The sequence below is a fragment of the Apis laboriosa genome, unplaced genomic scaffold (assembly GCF_014066325.1).
Source record: "Apis laboriosa isolate Shangri-la unplaced genomic scaffold, ASM1406632v1 scaffold21_cov150, whole genome shotgun sequence".
Lineage (NCBI taxonomy): Eukaryota > Metazoa > Arthropoda > Insecta > Hymenoptera > Apidae > Apis > Apis laboriosa.
In genome coordinates, this window is record NW_025222365.1 from 2,540,122 (window position 1) to 2,556,220 (window position 16,099).

The 16,099-nt window shown below is 32.6% G+C and overlaps 2 protein-coding genes across 2 annotated transcripts; both read left to right on the forward strand.

Annotated features, from left to right (window-relative positions):
* The first annotated feature begins 766 nt into the window (after positions 1 to 766).
* LOC122712897 (flocculation protein FLO11) lies at positions 767 to 6,027 on the forward strand. The gene is made up of 4 exons (XM_043932898.1): positions 767 to 888; positions 1,064 to 1,379; positions 1,508 to 5,425; positions 5,540 to 6,027. Exons 1-4 carry the CDS (start codon positions 767 to 769, stop codon positions 5,864 to 5,866), a joined length of 4,683 nt encoding a protein of 1,560 aa, XP_043788833.1. The 3' UTR covers positions 5,867 to 6,027.
* Positions 6,028 to 9,565: 3,538 nt separating this feature from the next.
* Positions 9,566 to 13,736, forward strand: LOC122712824 (membrane-associated protein Hem). Its single transcript, XM_043932754.1, has 2 exons — positions 9,566 to 9,622; positions 9,703 to 13,736. Exon 2 carries the CDS (start codon positions 9,836 to 9,838, stop codon positions 13,202 to 13,204), a length of 3,369 nt encoding a protein of 1,122 aa, XP_043788689.1. The 5' UTR covers positions 9,566 to 9,622; positions 9,703 to 9,835; the 3' UTR covers positions 13,205 to 13,736.
* Positions 13,737 to 16,099: the final 2,363 nt, after the last annotated feature.

The window sequence follows — 16,099 nt, forward strand, 5'->3', positions numbered from 1 at the left end:
GCATTAATAATGTATAAAATAATATTGAAATATCTCTATTGAAAAAAAGAAATAATAATTTCTTTTCTTCTTTCTGCAAAATATATTTTCAAGGCAGTTGAATTTTCTATGCTGCATCTTTCCTCGTAATTTCATCGCGTAATTCTTTCTGCATTCTGTTATGTCGGTGCCGGTGTACTCGATATTTCAAAAAAATCTATGTACATACGTATCAATTTTATGCGAACGAAAATGTTTCTATTCTAGAAATTGTATTCTAGAAATTGTATCAATACAACGATGTTGATTAAATTCAATATAATAATCAATTAAAATATCTTTTACAATTTTTACAATTTTCAATCTTCACCATTTCATTTCGAAGAAATTCGTTCATCACTTGCACTCGTGTAAATCGCATTTACCCAGCGATTTGTAATACGATGGAAAACCGGTCGTCGTGTTAAGGCAATGATCCGTAAGGGGGTAACAAGGAACCGAAGGGTCGTTCACCTAAAGCAAATTAAATTCTCCCATTTATTTCTTTCGAATTATTTTCCTACATTTACAATATATATATATATTTACAATATATATACAATACATGATATATATATCATATATATATATATATATATATCAACAACAATGCATATGTAATATATATATATATATATATATTGATTTTAAATTTTTTTACAATTTTTTAAATTACTCGTACATTTTTCAAACTTTTTAATTTTTACTTGCAGATCGTAGGACGAGAGGAGGAGGATAAGTTCAAAGTATGTCCCCGGAATCGTGTCATGGAATTTTGACGACACTCGTGCTATGGACATGTTTAAGTTTCAGCGTGGGTTCTCCACTTCCAGAAACAACCGCTACCGTATTGTTGCCTATGAAATTTGGGTCAGTATATCGTTTCACACACGAAACGTGTTCTCAGCGTTCGCATACTGAGAATTATTCGCTTCGAAGAATACTGAACGCAACATAATAAAACGGAATTGCAATTCTAATTTAAGTCGGCTCGATTCCTCTTAGAAATTGCATCACGTGCTCACAAGCTGTTCGCAATTTTTAGCGCGGCCAGATCGATATCGGGTTTGAAAGAATCGAAAGATGGGAAGAACGAGGTGCTTCGTGAACCTATGGGAAACGTGAACAGATCACCGGCATCGATCGGCGCCAATCTCTACCGATTGCCACCCTCCCCTGCTAATTTGTTGAAACCCGACGGATTTCAATTTTACACGTACAACGAGAAAGGAGATATGATCACGAGGCAAATGACGATGCAAGAGATTCAATCGTTGATCGCGAGTGGGGGCCCAGATCATTCTAACGTGGAGATTCAAGAGCCCCAGAAAGCTGAGGATATCCTTACGGGAGGGAAGAAGGTCGGTTAATTATTTTCGATGATTAACAAAGAATAAAAATTAAGAGACGAGTGACGCAAAATCGTGACTTTCTCCTACGTCTATGAATAATGTAACGTTATAATCATTACTTGGAAATTATTTTTCAGGTAATGGATGTCGTGGAAAAGGTGCAAAGCGTACTGAAAAGCGCCATGGATAAACCATTATCGACCCTCACTGGTTCTCATCCGGTCATCCCAGAAAAGGTGAACGTCGAGTGGAGCAATATTTTACCCGCCATATTGGCTGGTGACAAGTATGGAAATAAGGTGGAGGAAAGTCATTACGCCGAGAGGCCAACATCGAGGCCAACGCCATCCGTGTATCATGTTATCCGCAATGAATCGTCTTCGGTCTCGTCGAAGTCTAATACGACGATCGAAGTTGCGTCGTCGGTAGGACACGAGGATGTTAAGCACGTTGAAGAGGCGATCGTTAAAAATGAAAAAAATAAAACGCAACAGGGCCAGTCAACGGCGATCAAACCGACAACAGAAATCTCTTATACAGAGAAATTAATGATACCCGTGTCCGTGATCACGACCGAACAAGATGCCGATCTGATCTCTCGGTATACCACCGCTCAGACCCCCGCTCTCCATAAGTTGACTGAAATTATGCCGCCGTTGGAAGAAAAGATCGAAAATGACGAAGAGAATTTGGCGTCTGTGAATACTGTAATTGTTACAAAGTCAACGACGATCAGCGCCTCGCCTTCATTTTCTTCCGAATCCATTAAAAATGATTACCACGATTCTACGAATGAAGCGTTAGATTCGAAAAACGATTCCTCGATTATCGACGGAGTTACCGATAGTATCGATTTGCTGGCAACGAAGACGAAAATAAAACCGATAAGCGACATTCCATCGAAGATGGGAACACCGTCTATGAATCAAGTTCAAACATCGATCGCGAACGAACCTTTCACTACGTTGCCGTCGGATTCTTCTTCTTTCGCTGGTACGAACAGATACAACGAAACGAATTCGCAATCGACAGAATCGTCGATTGTACAGGAGACGATGATAACGAAACCGACGACGACCGATCATACAATCGACGAATCGATTCAATCTACAGAAATATTAGACTCGTTGTCAAATATAATCGGTCAAATCTTCGAAAGGATTCCTTCTTCGTCACCTTCGTCCTCCGACGACGAATTCGAATCGATTTCTGATGAGAAGGAGATGTGCAACGACCCTTTCAAATGTACCACATCTACCGTCGCTCAGAGAACGACACATCCATCAGTTATCGGCGAAGATTCGAAAGATGGAAATAATACGTTCGAGGAACGTGTTCAAGAAACGACGGTAATGACGACGTTAAAAATCGATGAAGAAAATGTTTCGTCCCCTTCGATCGTATCGACGAATACGACGGATTTACAGATGACCGATGATTTCGATATCGTGACGAAATCCGACATTATACAAACCATCACTCCCAATGTTCACTCAGACAATTCAAATATTACGAAATCGACGATGAACGAGAGCACAGCAGCCGATTTTAATCCCCTGCGACCTGTCGAGATTATCGAGAGTATACTTCACACCGCTCCGACCGAAACGAGTAAAATCGTGACCGAGTCGCTTACTTTGCCGAACGATTTGACGGAGAATCTGTTACCTAACACTGTAGCCAGCGCGCTTATTACCAATCTGAATTTACTCAATTTCAACGATGACACGTCGATAACATCGTCATCCCCTCAAAGGATCAATTCGACAGATGTTTCGCCAGATGTTTCACAGTTATCCTCGGTTACAGGCGATACGAATAATGCAACGAGAGAAAATTCGACGAGCGAGAACGAAATTCAACGTATCTCCACGACGAAGGAGAATTTGCCAGAATTCTCTAGCGAAGATGATGATGGGACAACGTCAGGAATAACGGATCAAATGGTGGCCGTTACACTAACAGACGTGGAATCTTCTCATCCGCAAAGCGAATTATCGGTTACTCCGAAATCTACCATCACCACCACCGTATCTTTATCCACGACTGATGCTATTGTTAAAAATTCCGTTATATCTGAAACCGATACTCAGTTGGTAAATAGTACATCAATTGAGCATACGTTTAATCCCGTTTACGACGAGATGACGACGATATCGAGTCAATCTACCTCCGTGAACGGAAAAACCAAAATTCCAAATATTGGAAAAATTTCTGAAGAAGTGTCGCAGAAGAATAACGATTCCAAGATTGATTCGAGTAACGCGACAGAAATATCGTCGCAAGAAAATGATAAGGAAAGTGCGTATCGTCCCGTAACGATTGAATCTAGCACGGTTGCTACGCGTCCGTTTAGTGCGAAGAATAATTCGAAGGATTCGATCGTACAAGGTTCCTTAAAAAAAGAAACGCAGCAAAGAAACGATACGGATCTCAAATGGAATAGCACTACCTTGCTATCTTTTAACGATACAAAGTCTTTTATCGCTATTCCTCAACTGATCGTAACGACCGCTATACCAAAAGTATCGTTGAAGAGCGAAACTAGTCAATTTTCGAGTACAATTACCACTATGAATTCCATCACGAAAGAATCGAACGAGGACAAAGATATTACCACGAGTGCAACAATGAATTACACTACCGATTGGAGTAATAAATCTGAGAATAAAACGAAGAAGCCGAATGAACCGTACTATAGTGATGTCGATATGAAGGCAAGTTCCATGTTACAGAGTAAGATGAATAGCACGAATGTAAATTCGCAACAAAACACGTGGCAACGGATATCGTTGCATCAAGTAACACCATCTTTAACGCCAACAGAAGTCACTGCAACGATGAAACAACAACCAACCCAAAGCACACCTCTATCGATCACAGCATCGACTATGGCTATGAAAACAAATTCAACCGAGGTTTGGAAAACACATTTTCAATCTACCTCCGTGAATGAGATGGAAGAATCAACATTTACTCTAGACGCATCGAAAAGTGTCGGTGGATTGGATACTAGCATCAGGAACGCAAGTGTGGACATCATAAATTTTTCCAGGCTTTGTAACGAGCTTGCCGTTAAATTTTGGATCGCAGCGAACAGCGGTTTGGATAGCGGAAGATCGCTCGTTCTGTCACCGTTCGGCATGATCAGTCTCTTGTCGATGATATTTCTCGGTGCTCGAGGCTCCACCTCTGATCAAATGAACGAGGTTCTCGGACTCGACAATGTGGCCACTTTCAACCCGCATCTCACTTTTCAAAATGTGACCGACACAGTGAGTTTGGCCAGGAATCAAGGTATCGTGAACGCGGCCTTTGTACGTGAATTGTTCGCGGATAAGGCCAAAGTAAGACGATTATTGCCGTTCTATAAAGAACAAGCGCAACAATTTTACGAAGGATTAGTGGCTGAGGTGAATTTTGCTACTATCAGCGATCTTGCCCGTCGACGAACCAATCTTCTGATTAGAAAACAAACCGGAGGCAGGATAAAAGATTTCGTGAGGAGCAATTCGATTCCATTAAAATCGCCGCTTGCTGCTATCTCGGCAAATGTATTTCAAACGGATTGTAATACGAGTTCAGCAAGTGCGACGGGTCGAGATGGGGAATTATATTTTGCTGTTTCGTCCGCTCACAGATTGAGAAAATTGATTCCTGTTCCGGCCACCGTTTGGAGATCGAACGTACTTGCGGGTTACGAACCTAGTTTAGACGCTACTGCAATTGCTCTTGGAGGTATCGATAAGATTGTTTCTACCGTGTTTCTGGTGCCTGGTCAACAGGGTCATGCTGCACCTGGCGATACTTTGGACCGCCTTGAGCAAAGGCTCATGAAAGGAGCATTTCAGGATGGAAGTTGGGATAAACTGCTCAAAGTTCTTATACCTAGAACGGGCCTTGAATTACAAATGCCCAAATTCAGTCATCGATCCATTGTAAACGCTACCGCTGCCTTGAAGAGGTTAGGACTCGATCAGTTATTTTCAAATCATGCTGATTTTAAAGGAATCAATGGAATCGGAAATCGCCTATTTTTATCAGATGTTTTGCAGGTGATTAATTTTTTCCATTTTATATTATTTTTACTCGTTTCATAAAACGATTTCCAATTATTTTTTCTTATTTCCTTACTTCATGATATATACATGTTATAACATTATTTCCAGATGAATTTGTTCAGTACATGCGGTGATGAAAATATCGCTAATGGACGACATCACGTGGAAATTTATCCAGCAAGTCCTTCTTTACGAAATTCTCGGCACAGCGAGCTATCGAATATAGAGGAACAATTCAGTAAAAGAATAATTCAGCCGATCGATGATCAATCGAAAAATTACCGTACAATTTCACTCATGGAAACAACGAAAAATGTTGAAAGAGCAGAGGAAAAACCTAGATTGAAATTGGATCAACCATTTCTTTATTTTGTGCGACACAATCCGACTGGTCTCATATTACATATAGGCCGTTTTAATCCTAGGCTAATATAAATTTATCGTAGGATATAACTTAATTTCGCGTCTTTTTCACGTATTACATATGTATATGTATGTATAATCGCATTAAATTTCTCGCTGTTATCATCACGTTCATTCATAAGTTTTCGATCGATATCAATTCATCAATCATTCAGAATTGCCATCATGTAACATGTTCAGTAAATAAAATAATTTAAAAATCTTATATAAATTGTATATATTTTAATTATTACCTGTTTTATAGAAATATATATACTTATATGTAGAAAAAAAATTTATGTACATATAAAATATATTATATATGTATATATATATATCTTTATGATATGTAAGAATACAAATATATAAAATATATAAAAAAAAGATATAAATATATAAAAATAGATGTATAAAATGTATATTTTTATGATAAATAAAAATTGAAACAAATAAATTTTTAAGATTGTTAAGATTTTTAATTAAAGATAAGTCAAAAAAGATAAAGATATTCAAATATTGGTGCCATAAAATTTCTAAAGTATAGAGAAAGAAAACAACTAGTGTGAGAAAGATGAAAATAAGATAAAAATATCGAAATCAGTGCTATCTTGAGAGTACCGCAAATGAAACATAAAGAGATAAAGAAAAGAAGTAGTAAGAAAAGGACAAAAATAATATAAGAATTGACTATCAGCGCCATCTCTTTAATAATAAAGATATCTTTTTAAAATAATCTTTTCACAAATATTCAATAGATAGCGCTAGTTCTTAATTCTTATTCTACATTATCCTGTCTTATGATAAGATAGTTTGACACTCAAAAAATAATACTGAACTTTATTTTCAATTAATTAATTATTAACTAAAAACAAGATCTATTTAATTCAACTTCTACTTATCTTAAATATATAATCTTACACATGTCTATTTTTGTATACTTACATATATACATATATATAAATAATTTCTCTTTTTTTTGTTATTCATTTTTTTATATATTATCATTTCTTCTTCATACATTCCCAATTAAATAATTTCTCAATTACATATACATATAATAAATTTAACATTTAATTTATTGCATTTCTTTTTTTAATTTTATTCTAATTATTGATAAAATATATTTTGTTGATAGGTTAGATACTAATAAAAATATTTCTGAGATCAGCGCCATCTCGCGTTTGGATCACTGAAGCTTCGACTTGTTACTAGCATAACAGAAAATGCAGGAGGTATTTGAAGTGATAGAGAAGAAAAGCAATATTGTGCAAAAAGGACAGAAAACATTTTCATTACTTCGAATATTTTACGTGGAAAATTCATTAATTACACGTTTCCTATAAAAAATTTCTGAACTTTTGAACTTGCATCTTGAAGTTAGAATACTATGTAAGTTTCTCGTATCATTTTTAATGTGAAATTCTGTTTCATTAATTATTTATTAACAATTAATATATCATACTGTCTAATATATCGACGACGCCATATTGAAAATTAATTGATTATTCGTTTTCTACTAAAAATTTCTACACTTTTGAGCTTACATTTTTAAGCTAAAATCATAGACAAGTTTCTCATATCAGTTTTAACGTGAAATTCTGTTTCATTAATTATTTATTAACAATTAACGCATCATATCTTCTAATGCATTGAAGATTATATTGAAAATTTATTAATTTCTCGTTTTCTATTAAAAATTTTAGAATTTCTGAAATCTTGAAGCTATAATTCCAGACAAGTTTCTCATATCAATTTTAACACGAAATTGTTTGCCATTAATTATTTATTAACGATTATCATGGTGTTTCAAATTTTCGTAATCCAGAATAAACAATCGATTCATTCATTTAAATCATAGTAAAATAATTAATAAAATTCACACATGAAAATAGAAGAGAAAGTAACGTTTTAAATGCATATAATATAATATTTAGAAATAAATTTCTATAATAATGAAAAATTAACGAAAAAGTTATTGCATATCATTGGCATAGATTCGATATAATTAATTATTAATAAATAATCAATAGAATAAAATTTCGTGTTAAAATTGATATAAGAAATTTGGCTGAAGTTTTAGCTTCAAGATGCGAGCTCAAAAGTATCGAAATTTTTAGTAGAAAACGAATAATTAATTAATTTTCAATATGGCGTCATCGATGTATTAGACAATATGATATATTAATTGTTAATAACTAATTAATGAAACAGAATTTAACGTTAAAATTGATACGAGAAATTTGCCTGTGGTTTTAATTTAAAAATGCGAGCTTAAAAGTATAGAAATTTTTAGTAGAAAATGAATAATTAATTAATTTTCAATATGGCGTCATTGATGTATTAGACGATATGATATGTTAATTGTTAATAACTAATTAATGAAACAGAATTTAACATTAAAATTGATACGAGAAATTTGCCTGTGGTTTTAATTTAAAAATGCGAGCTTAAAAGTGTAGAAATTTTTAATAGAAAATGAATAATTAATTAATTTTTAATATGGCGTCGTCGATGTATTAGACAATATGATATATTAATTGTTAATAAATAATTAATGAAACAGAATTTCACGTTAAAATTGATACGAGAAACTTGCCTGTGGTTTTAATTAAAAAATGCGAGCTCAAAAGTGTAGAAATTTTTAGTAGAAAACGAATAATTAATTAATTTTCAATATGGCGACGTCGATGTATTAGACGATATGATATATTAATTATTAATAAATAATTAATGAAATAGAATTTCATGTTAAAAATGATACAAGAAATTTACGTAGTATTCTAGCTTTAAGATGTAAGTTCAAAAGTTTAGAAATTTTGTGTAGAAAACGAGTAATTAATGAATTTTCCATGTGACATATTTGAAATATCTCTGTCCTTCTCACACAATGTTGCTTTCCTTCTTTATGACTTACAATACCTCTTTGGTTATTCTGTTATGCTAATAACAAGTAGAAGCTTCAGTGATCCAAACGCGAGATGGCGTTGATTTCGAAAACTTGATTGATTGTCTAACTTACCCATAAAATCTAAAATAATTGTAGAAATAAGAAAAGACGTTAGATTAATTATTATAATTTTAAAATTATAACTTCTTATATAAATGGAAATGAATAGAGAAAAAAAAATAATAAAGAAAAGAATAAATATTATATGTGTTAAGAATAAATATAATATATATATAATTTATATAGATTTTTATAATATACAAATTAATTTTTCTATATGTCATAAATTTTTGCTATATATTTGAGGTATTTCTACATGTGATACATATATTTCATGTATAATTTTATATTTTCATATATATGTCGTAATATACATTTTATAAATATTCATAAGTGTAATCAGAATAGAACAAACGAAGTTTTTGTTCTGCTCTCTTTTCAAGTTACTAAATTTTCATTTTCATACAATCTTATAAATATGCAATATATATGTTCAAGAAGTAAATTTCAAATATCTGTTACATAGATCTATTTTATATCTAGTTCATGTCAAAAAATTTAATTTGTATAATATTTTATATAAATATTTTAATTTCAATAGTGTGTTTTGATAAATGCAAAAGTGTTCTTTTAAGAATAGTTGTTTTTTTTTTATAAGACATATGTATGTAATTTTTTAAAATTATTAATAATTTGATAACGTTATATTTAAAATATTGGTGACTAAAACTATTGGCTACACTGTTCACTAAAAGAATGATACTTCATGTGATACTCGACGTACACAGAAATCTCTTTCTATTGTGTCATCGACTCATATTAAACATGTAAATGCAGGAAAGGTAAGATACGTTTCAATAAAAGTTAGACATTGCTTTTTTTTGTAAGAGAATATGACAAATACATAATATTTTTTTTGTAGGAGAACAAAGTTATTCTATTTTAGGCGTATCCGGTAAAAGTAAATTACCCCCAGGGGTGGGGTCTCCTGTCATTTAAAAGGTACAGAAGTAAATAAGTTATGCTGACTTTATAAAAACTAATACAATAGAAACATGGCACGACCTATAGTACCTAGTCAACAAAAGTTAGCTGAAAAGTTAACTATTTTAAATGACAGAGGTATTGGAATGTTAACTCGAATTTATAATATAAAAAAGGCATGTGGTGATGCAAAGTCAAAACCTGCATTCCTTTCGGATAAAAGTTTAGAATCTTCTATCAAGACAATAGTTAGAAAGTTTCCTAATATTGATGTTAAAGGTCTCCAAACAATTACAAATCTTCGCAATGAAATCATTAAATCTTTATCTCTATATTATTATACCTTCGTTGATTTGCTTGATTTCAAAGATAATGTTTGCGAGCTTTTAACCACAATGGATGCTTGTGGAGTACATATGGATATTACAATAAATTTTGATTTAACAAAAGGTTATTTGGATCTTGTTGTTACATATGTCAGTTTAATGATACTTTTATCACAAGTAGAGGATCGTAAAGCAGTATTAGGGTTATTTAATGCAGCCCATGAAATGGTACATAGTCAATCTGATCCTAGCTTTCCTCGTTTGGGCCAAATGATTATGGATTATGATGCACCATTAAAAAAACTTTCAGAAGAATTTGTTCCTCATTCTAAATTATTAAAGACTGCTCTCATTTCATTATGGCCTATATATCCTGAAAGAAATTTGTCTGCAGATACATGGAGAGCAGATCAAAAGCTTAGTCTTGTTGGAAGCCCTGGACAAATACTTAAAGCAGCAGCAACAGACACCATGTCTTGTGAAACCTTAAGTTTAGATAGAATAGAAAGATGGGTTATTTTAGGTTTTACTTTGTGTCATTCATTTTTAAATCAGGAACAGCCCAGTAAATTGTGGACCACAGCTTTAGAATCTGGTTGGGTGCTGGCTTTATTCAGAGATGAAGTAATTTACATACATCAATACATACAAACATTTTTTGAAAGCATAAAAGGATATAGTAAAAGGGTATCTGAAGTGAAAGAATGTTACAATCAAGCAGTGCAAAAGGCTGGTTACAGACATAGAGAAAGAAGGAAGTTTTTAAGGACTGCATTGAAAGAATTAGGTTTGATTTTAACCGATCAACCTGGTCTTTTGGGACCAAAAGCACTTTTAGTTTTGATGGGACTTTCTCATGCCAGAGATGAAGTTTTATGGCTTTTGAGACATGGTGTTAATCCTCCAACACAAGGAAAAGGTAAAGGAAGAGGAGGAGAAGATTTAGTGGATCGTCAATTACCAGAATTATTGTTTCATTGTGAAGAATTAAGAGCATTAGTGAAGAAATATTCTCAAGTACTTCAGAGGTATTATGTACAATTTTTATCAGGATTTGATGCACCTGCTCTAGATCAAATGATACAAAATCTTCCAGCTTGTCCAGAAGATGAAGGAGCAATTCTTAGTGATATGTGTTCAAAGATAGCTAGTCTAACAGTGAAACAAGTGGAAGATAATGAACTGTTTGATTTTCGTGCATTTAGATTAGATTGGTTCAGATTGCAAGCATATATGTCTATTGCAAAATGTAATATGAATTTAGCTGATAATAGAGAATTAGCATCTTTTATGGATACTGTAGTATTTCATACTAAAATGGTAGATAACTTGGATGAAATGCTAGTTGAAACATCTGATTTGTCAATTTTTTGTTTCTATAGCAAAGTATTTGAAGATCAATTTCACATGTGTTTAGAATTTCCTGCCCAAAATAGATATATTGTTGCATTTCCTTTAATATGTAGTCACTTTCAAAGTTGCACACATGAATTATGTCCAGAAGAACGTCATCATATTCGAGAAAGAAGTCTATCCGTTGTCAATATGTTTCTGGATGAAATGGCCAAAGAAGCTAAGAATATTATTACAACTATCTGTGATGAGCAATGTAATATGAGTGACAAATTATTGCCAAAACATTGTGCATTATTAATCTCTCAGGTTGTAAATCGAAAGAAGAAAGATAAAAATAAGAAGAATATGTATGAAATTCATAAACCTGGTATAGAAAGTTATAGAAAAACTAGAGAAGAACTTACAACAATGGACAAACTTCATATGGCATTAACAGAATTATGTTATGCCATTAATTATTGCCCTACTATTAATGTATGGGAGTATACCTTTGCACCAAGAGAATATCTACATCAGCATTTAGAATCAAGATTTGCCAGAGCACTTGTTGGTATGGTCATGTACAATTCAGATACTAGTGAAATAGCTAAACCATCAGAACTCTTTGTTAGTGTTAGATCTTATATGAATGTTCTTCAAACAGTTGAAAATTACGTGCATATAGATATTACGCGTGTATTTAATAATGCACTTCTTCAACAAACTCAAGAATTAGATAGTCATGGTGATAAGACTATTGCTGCTTTATACACACAATGGTATTCAGATGTTTTATTAAGACGAGTTAGCGCGGGAAATATTTGTTATTCCAGCAATCAAAGAGCATTTGTTAGTTTATCTGTAGAAGGAGCAATCCCTTTTAATGCAGAGGAATTTTCTGATATTAATGAATTAAGAGCATTAGCCGAATTAATTGGACCATATGGTATGAAAATGTTGAATGAAAATTTAATGTGGCACATAGCCAGTCAAGTACAACAACTAAAAAAATTAGTTGCTGGAAACAAAGACGTTCTTATTGCATTGAGAACGAATTTTGATAAACCAGAAGTAATGAAAGAACAATTTAAAAAATTGCAACAAGTGGATAATGTGTTGCAACGAGTTACAATTATAGGTGTAATTTTAAGTTTCAGACAATTAGCACAATCTGCATTGGTCGATGTCTTGGAAGAACGTATACCGTTTCTTTTAAGTTCAATCCTAGATTTTCGACATCATTTACCATCTGGTGATCCCATGCGCGTCGTTTCAGAAATGACGTCTGCAGCAGGTTTAACGTGCAAAGTTGATCCAACATTAACCGCAGCATTAAGAAGCCAAAAATCTGAAGTAGATGAAGATGAACATTTACTCGTATGTTTATTGATGGTTTTCGTGGCTGTTTCTATTCCAAAATTGGCTCGAAATGAGAATTCTTTTTACCGGGCATCTTTAGAAGGGCATTCTAATAACATACATTGTATGGCTACTGCGATAAATAACATTTTCGGTGCATTATTTACCATATGCGGGCAAAATGATATAGAAGATCGAATGAAAGAATTTCTTGCTTTAGCATCTTCCAGCTTACTCAGACTAGGACAAGAGGCAGATAAAGAGGCAATTAAAAACAGGGAATCCGTTTATCTTTTGTTGGACCAGATAGTTCAAGAATCTCCATTTTTAACGATGGATCTATTGGAAAGCTGTTTTCCATATGCACTAATACGTAATGCATATCATGATGTATACAAGCTCGAACATTCACAGCCATAAAACTATCGATGAAGAATATGCATTTTTAGCTTGCCACTCAGGGCCATTTTTTTTACGTCCATTATATTAAACATGGAAAAGCATTTTTATTAACTATTCAAAAAGAAAGCGATGAAAGTGGCAAAACATTCTATTTATAAGAAATATAATTAATAATATTTTTTGTATGCTGCTTTAAATCGAGTTCTTCGGATATTGAATTCGAAATATGTCTTTTTGGAATGTATTTAAAGATACCTGAAAAGACACGTTTACGCTAATTTATTTGAAATAATGCATTTTGTATAGAGCAATATCATCTTTCATATTTGATACCTGGCTTAGAATATAAACTATTTACTGTAATACATTTTTTCAGTATTCTATTATACATCATCTGTATGTAAAGAACGTTTTGTATTACAGGTAAATTGTAAAATGTTATCTATGAATCGAAATACACACTTATCGTAAAATAGGTATTATTCTATCTGCTACATTTTCTAATGTACAATTGTAACTTTTACAATAGTTTATAAAATAAATAAAAGTATCTATAAATTGTATTTATATATTACCCTCTTGTTTCTATGTATTATTATAAATAAGAGAATAAGACCACATAAGAACATTAGTTTATTTATTTTAAATTTATTTACATTTTATTTAAACAAGAAGGAAAAGAGCGAAAAATATTAATCATATAAATGTAAAATGTATGCTTTATTTAGTTCTTTACAATGTTTTTTTTCTTTTTTTCCTTTTTTTTCTTTTTAATCACATTAACATAACACAAGAGTTTCACAATCAGATTCCTTTTATTTATAATATTCTTAAAACACTCGCCGCGTTCTAGACATTTGGGGAAAAAGAGAGAGTGGTGGTCTGAAGCAATGTTCAGGCGATTGGTCAGTATCATGCTTAATAAAACTTATGATTAAAATTCAAACATAAAGCTTAAAAATTCTGTGAATGAATTAAAAATGACGAAACGAAAACACTACGGCACATAAAACATAAAGGCAACTTGGTGATTTTTGTGATATCCAAGCAACACTTTATACATACAATATTACCGATTTCTTGATGAAACTAGATGATATTATGTGTTAGTTAAAAATCAAATCGGAACGGACATGAAGTATCTAACGTAGATGAAACTAATCTTGGATGCACGATGTTGATAGGTCACCACATTTTTGGATCGATAGAAAAAATATAATCTTCGATTTCTTTTTGTTTCTTCCTTACTAACATTATGTACAAGTGATAAAGTAGTGTGCATTGCGTCACGGTGACGCACGTCTGGATTAAGATAGGTACTTCGAAGATGTTGATTTTTTCTTGCAAAAAATTCCTATCTTCTTTTAAATCGAACAACATTTGCTCGTGCCACAGAAACTATGTTTATCACAAAAAGTGCAGAAAAATGCACGATCATCGAATAATAATAGTAGAATGCGAATCTTAATCCAGACAGCGCAGAAACAAATAAGCTTAAGCATATGTAGTAGAGACTTTTCGGGGGCAAATAATGAATGAATGAAAACGTACTTTTGCTTTTCGAATCGTTATACTCTTCTCGGTACGGGCAAGCAACGTTTTCGTCAACTAGATACTAGAATGGTTGGCCCCATTCTACGCTCGTTTTAGGCTTTTCTTTTTTTTTTTTTTCTAAACAATGCCTCTATTTTTGTTTTTTATTTTGATCTTATATTCAGTCAGTTAAAAAATTTTCAATGGCAGTGAAATGGAAGCAAGAATAATTATGAACAATATTAAAAAAAATCGATCGATTTTTCTACAGAGTAAAATTTCTCATCTATATCGTGATTGTTGATTAAATGGCAGTCGATATACCTGATCTTCAGGAAAAATTTATTAAGCTTGTATCAAAAAATAATAAATTATCGTTTCATCGTAATACGTAATCAAAATGATATTCAAATCATGTTAATCCTTTTTCACGAAATAGATTTTACGTATTATTTAATATATTAAAAAATTTGTTCGATATTCTCTTTTTTCGCTACTTGCGTTACTACGAATGGCAGTAAATCGTACTCATGGATTCATTATACCATGAAACATCGTTATATCGAACCATACCCTATATATATATATATAGAAATAATACAACATTAAATTGTATAACGAACGGACGAGCGATTACGAATGGGACCAAACGGAATCCCGTTGCATCTATAATGCAAGAAACTTCAAAACTTCTTAAATAATCTATTATCGAACGATCCATATCGGTCCACGTTGGATCGTCGCTAAAAGTCATCGCCTTAAAAACCTAAGGGCTCGATTACACTCACTTACAGGCATTCGTTCATCATCCTTATAACTTCCGTCCCGATTACAAAATACAAGATAATATTTCGCTATAATACAGATTTGATATAAAAACAAGTATTTTTTTTTTTTTTGTATTCGCTTTACCATTCGTATGGTTATATAATTATCGTTTATGTATATATATATATATCGTTTATGTTTTATATATATATATATATAATATCAATGTATGCACACAGTTTAATACTCTCTCTTTTAATTCTTTCACGCCCATTTCTCTTTCTTAACCTTTTCTTCGCTTTCTCTTGCCTTCTTCCGCTTTCTCACATATGTCTCTCGCATATCAGCTTTCGTATGATCCACTTTTATAATAATCACATTGCGACTATTGTACATTTCCACATGATCCGCAAACTCGTATTTTTTTCTGCGATTTGGCAGACACCTCCTTGTTTTTTTTTTTTTTTTTTTTTTTTTTTTTTTTTTTTTATTTCTTTATCCCTGTTCAATATTCCTTCCGCGTCTTGCACTAACTAGATATTTTAAAAATTTGTTAAATTTTCTGGATCATCGTCTCTAAATAAAATCTATGCCTCCTTGTAGTGTGTAAAC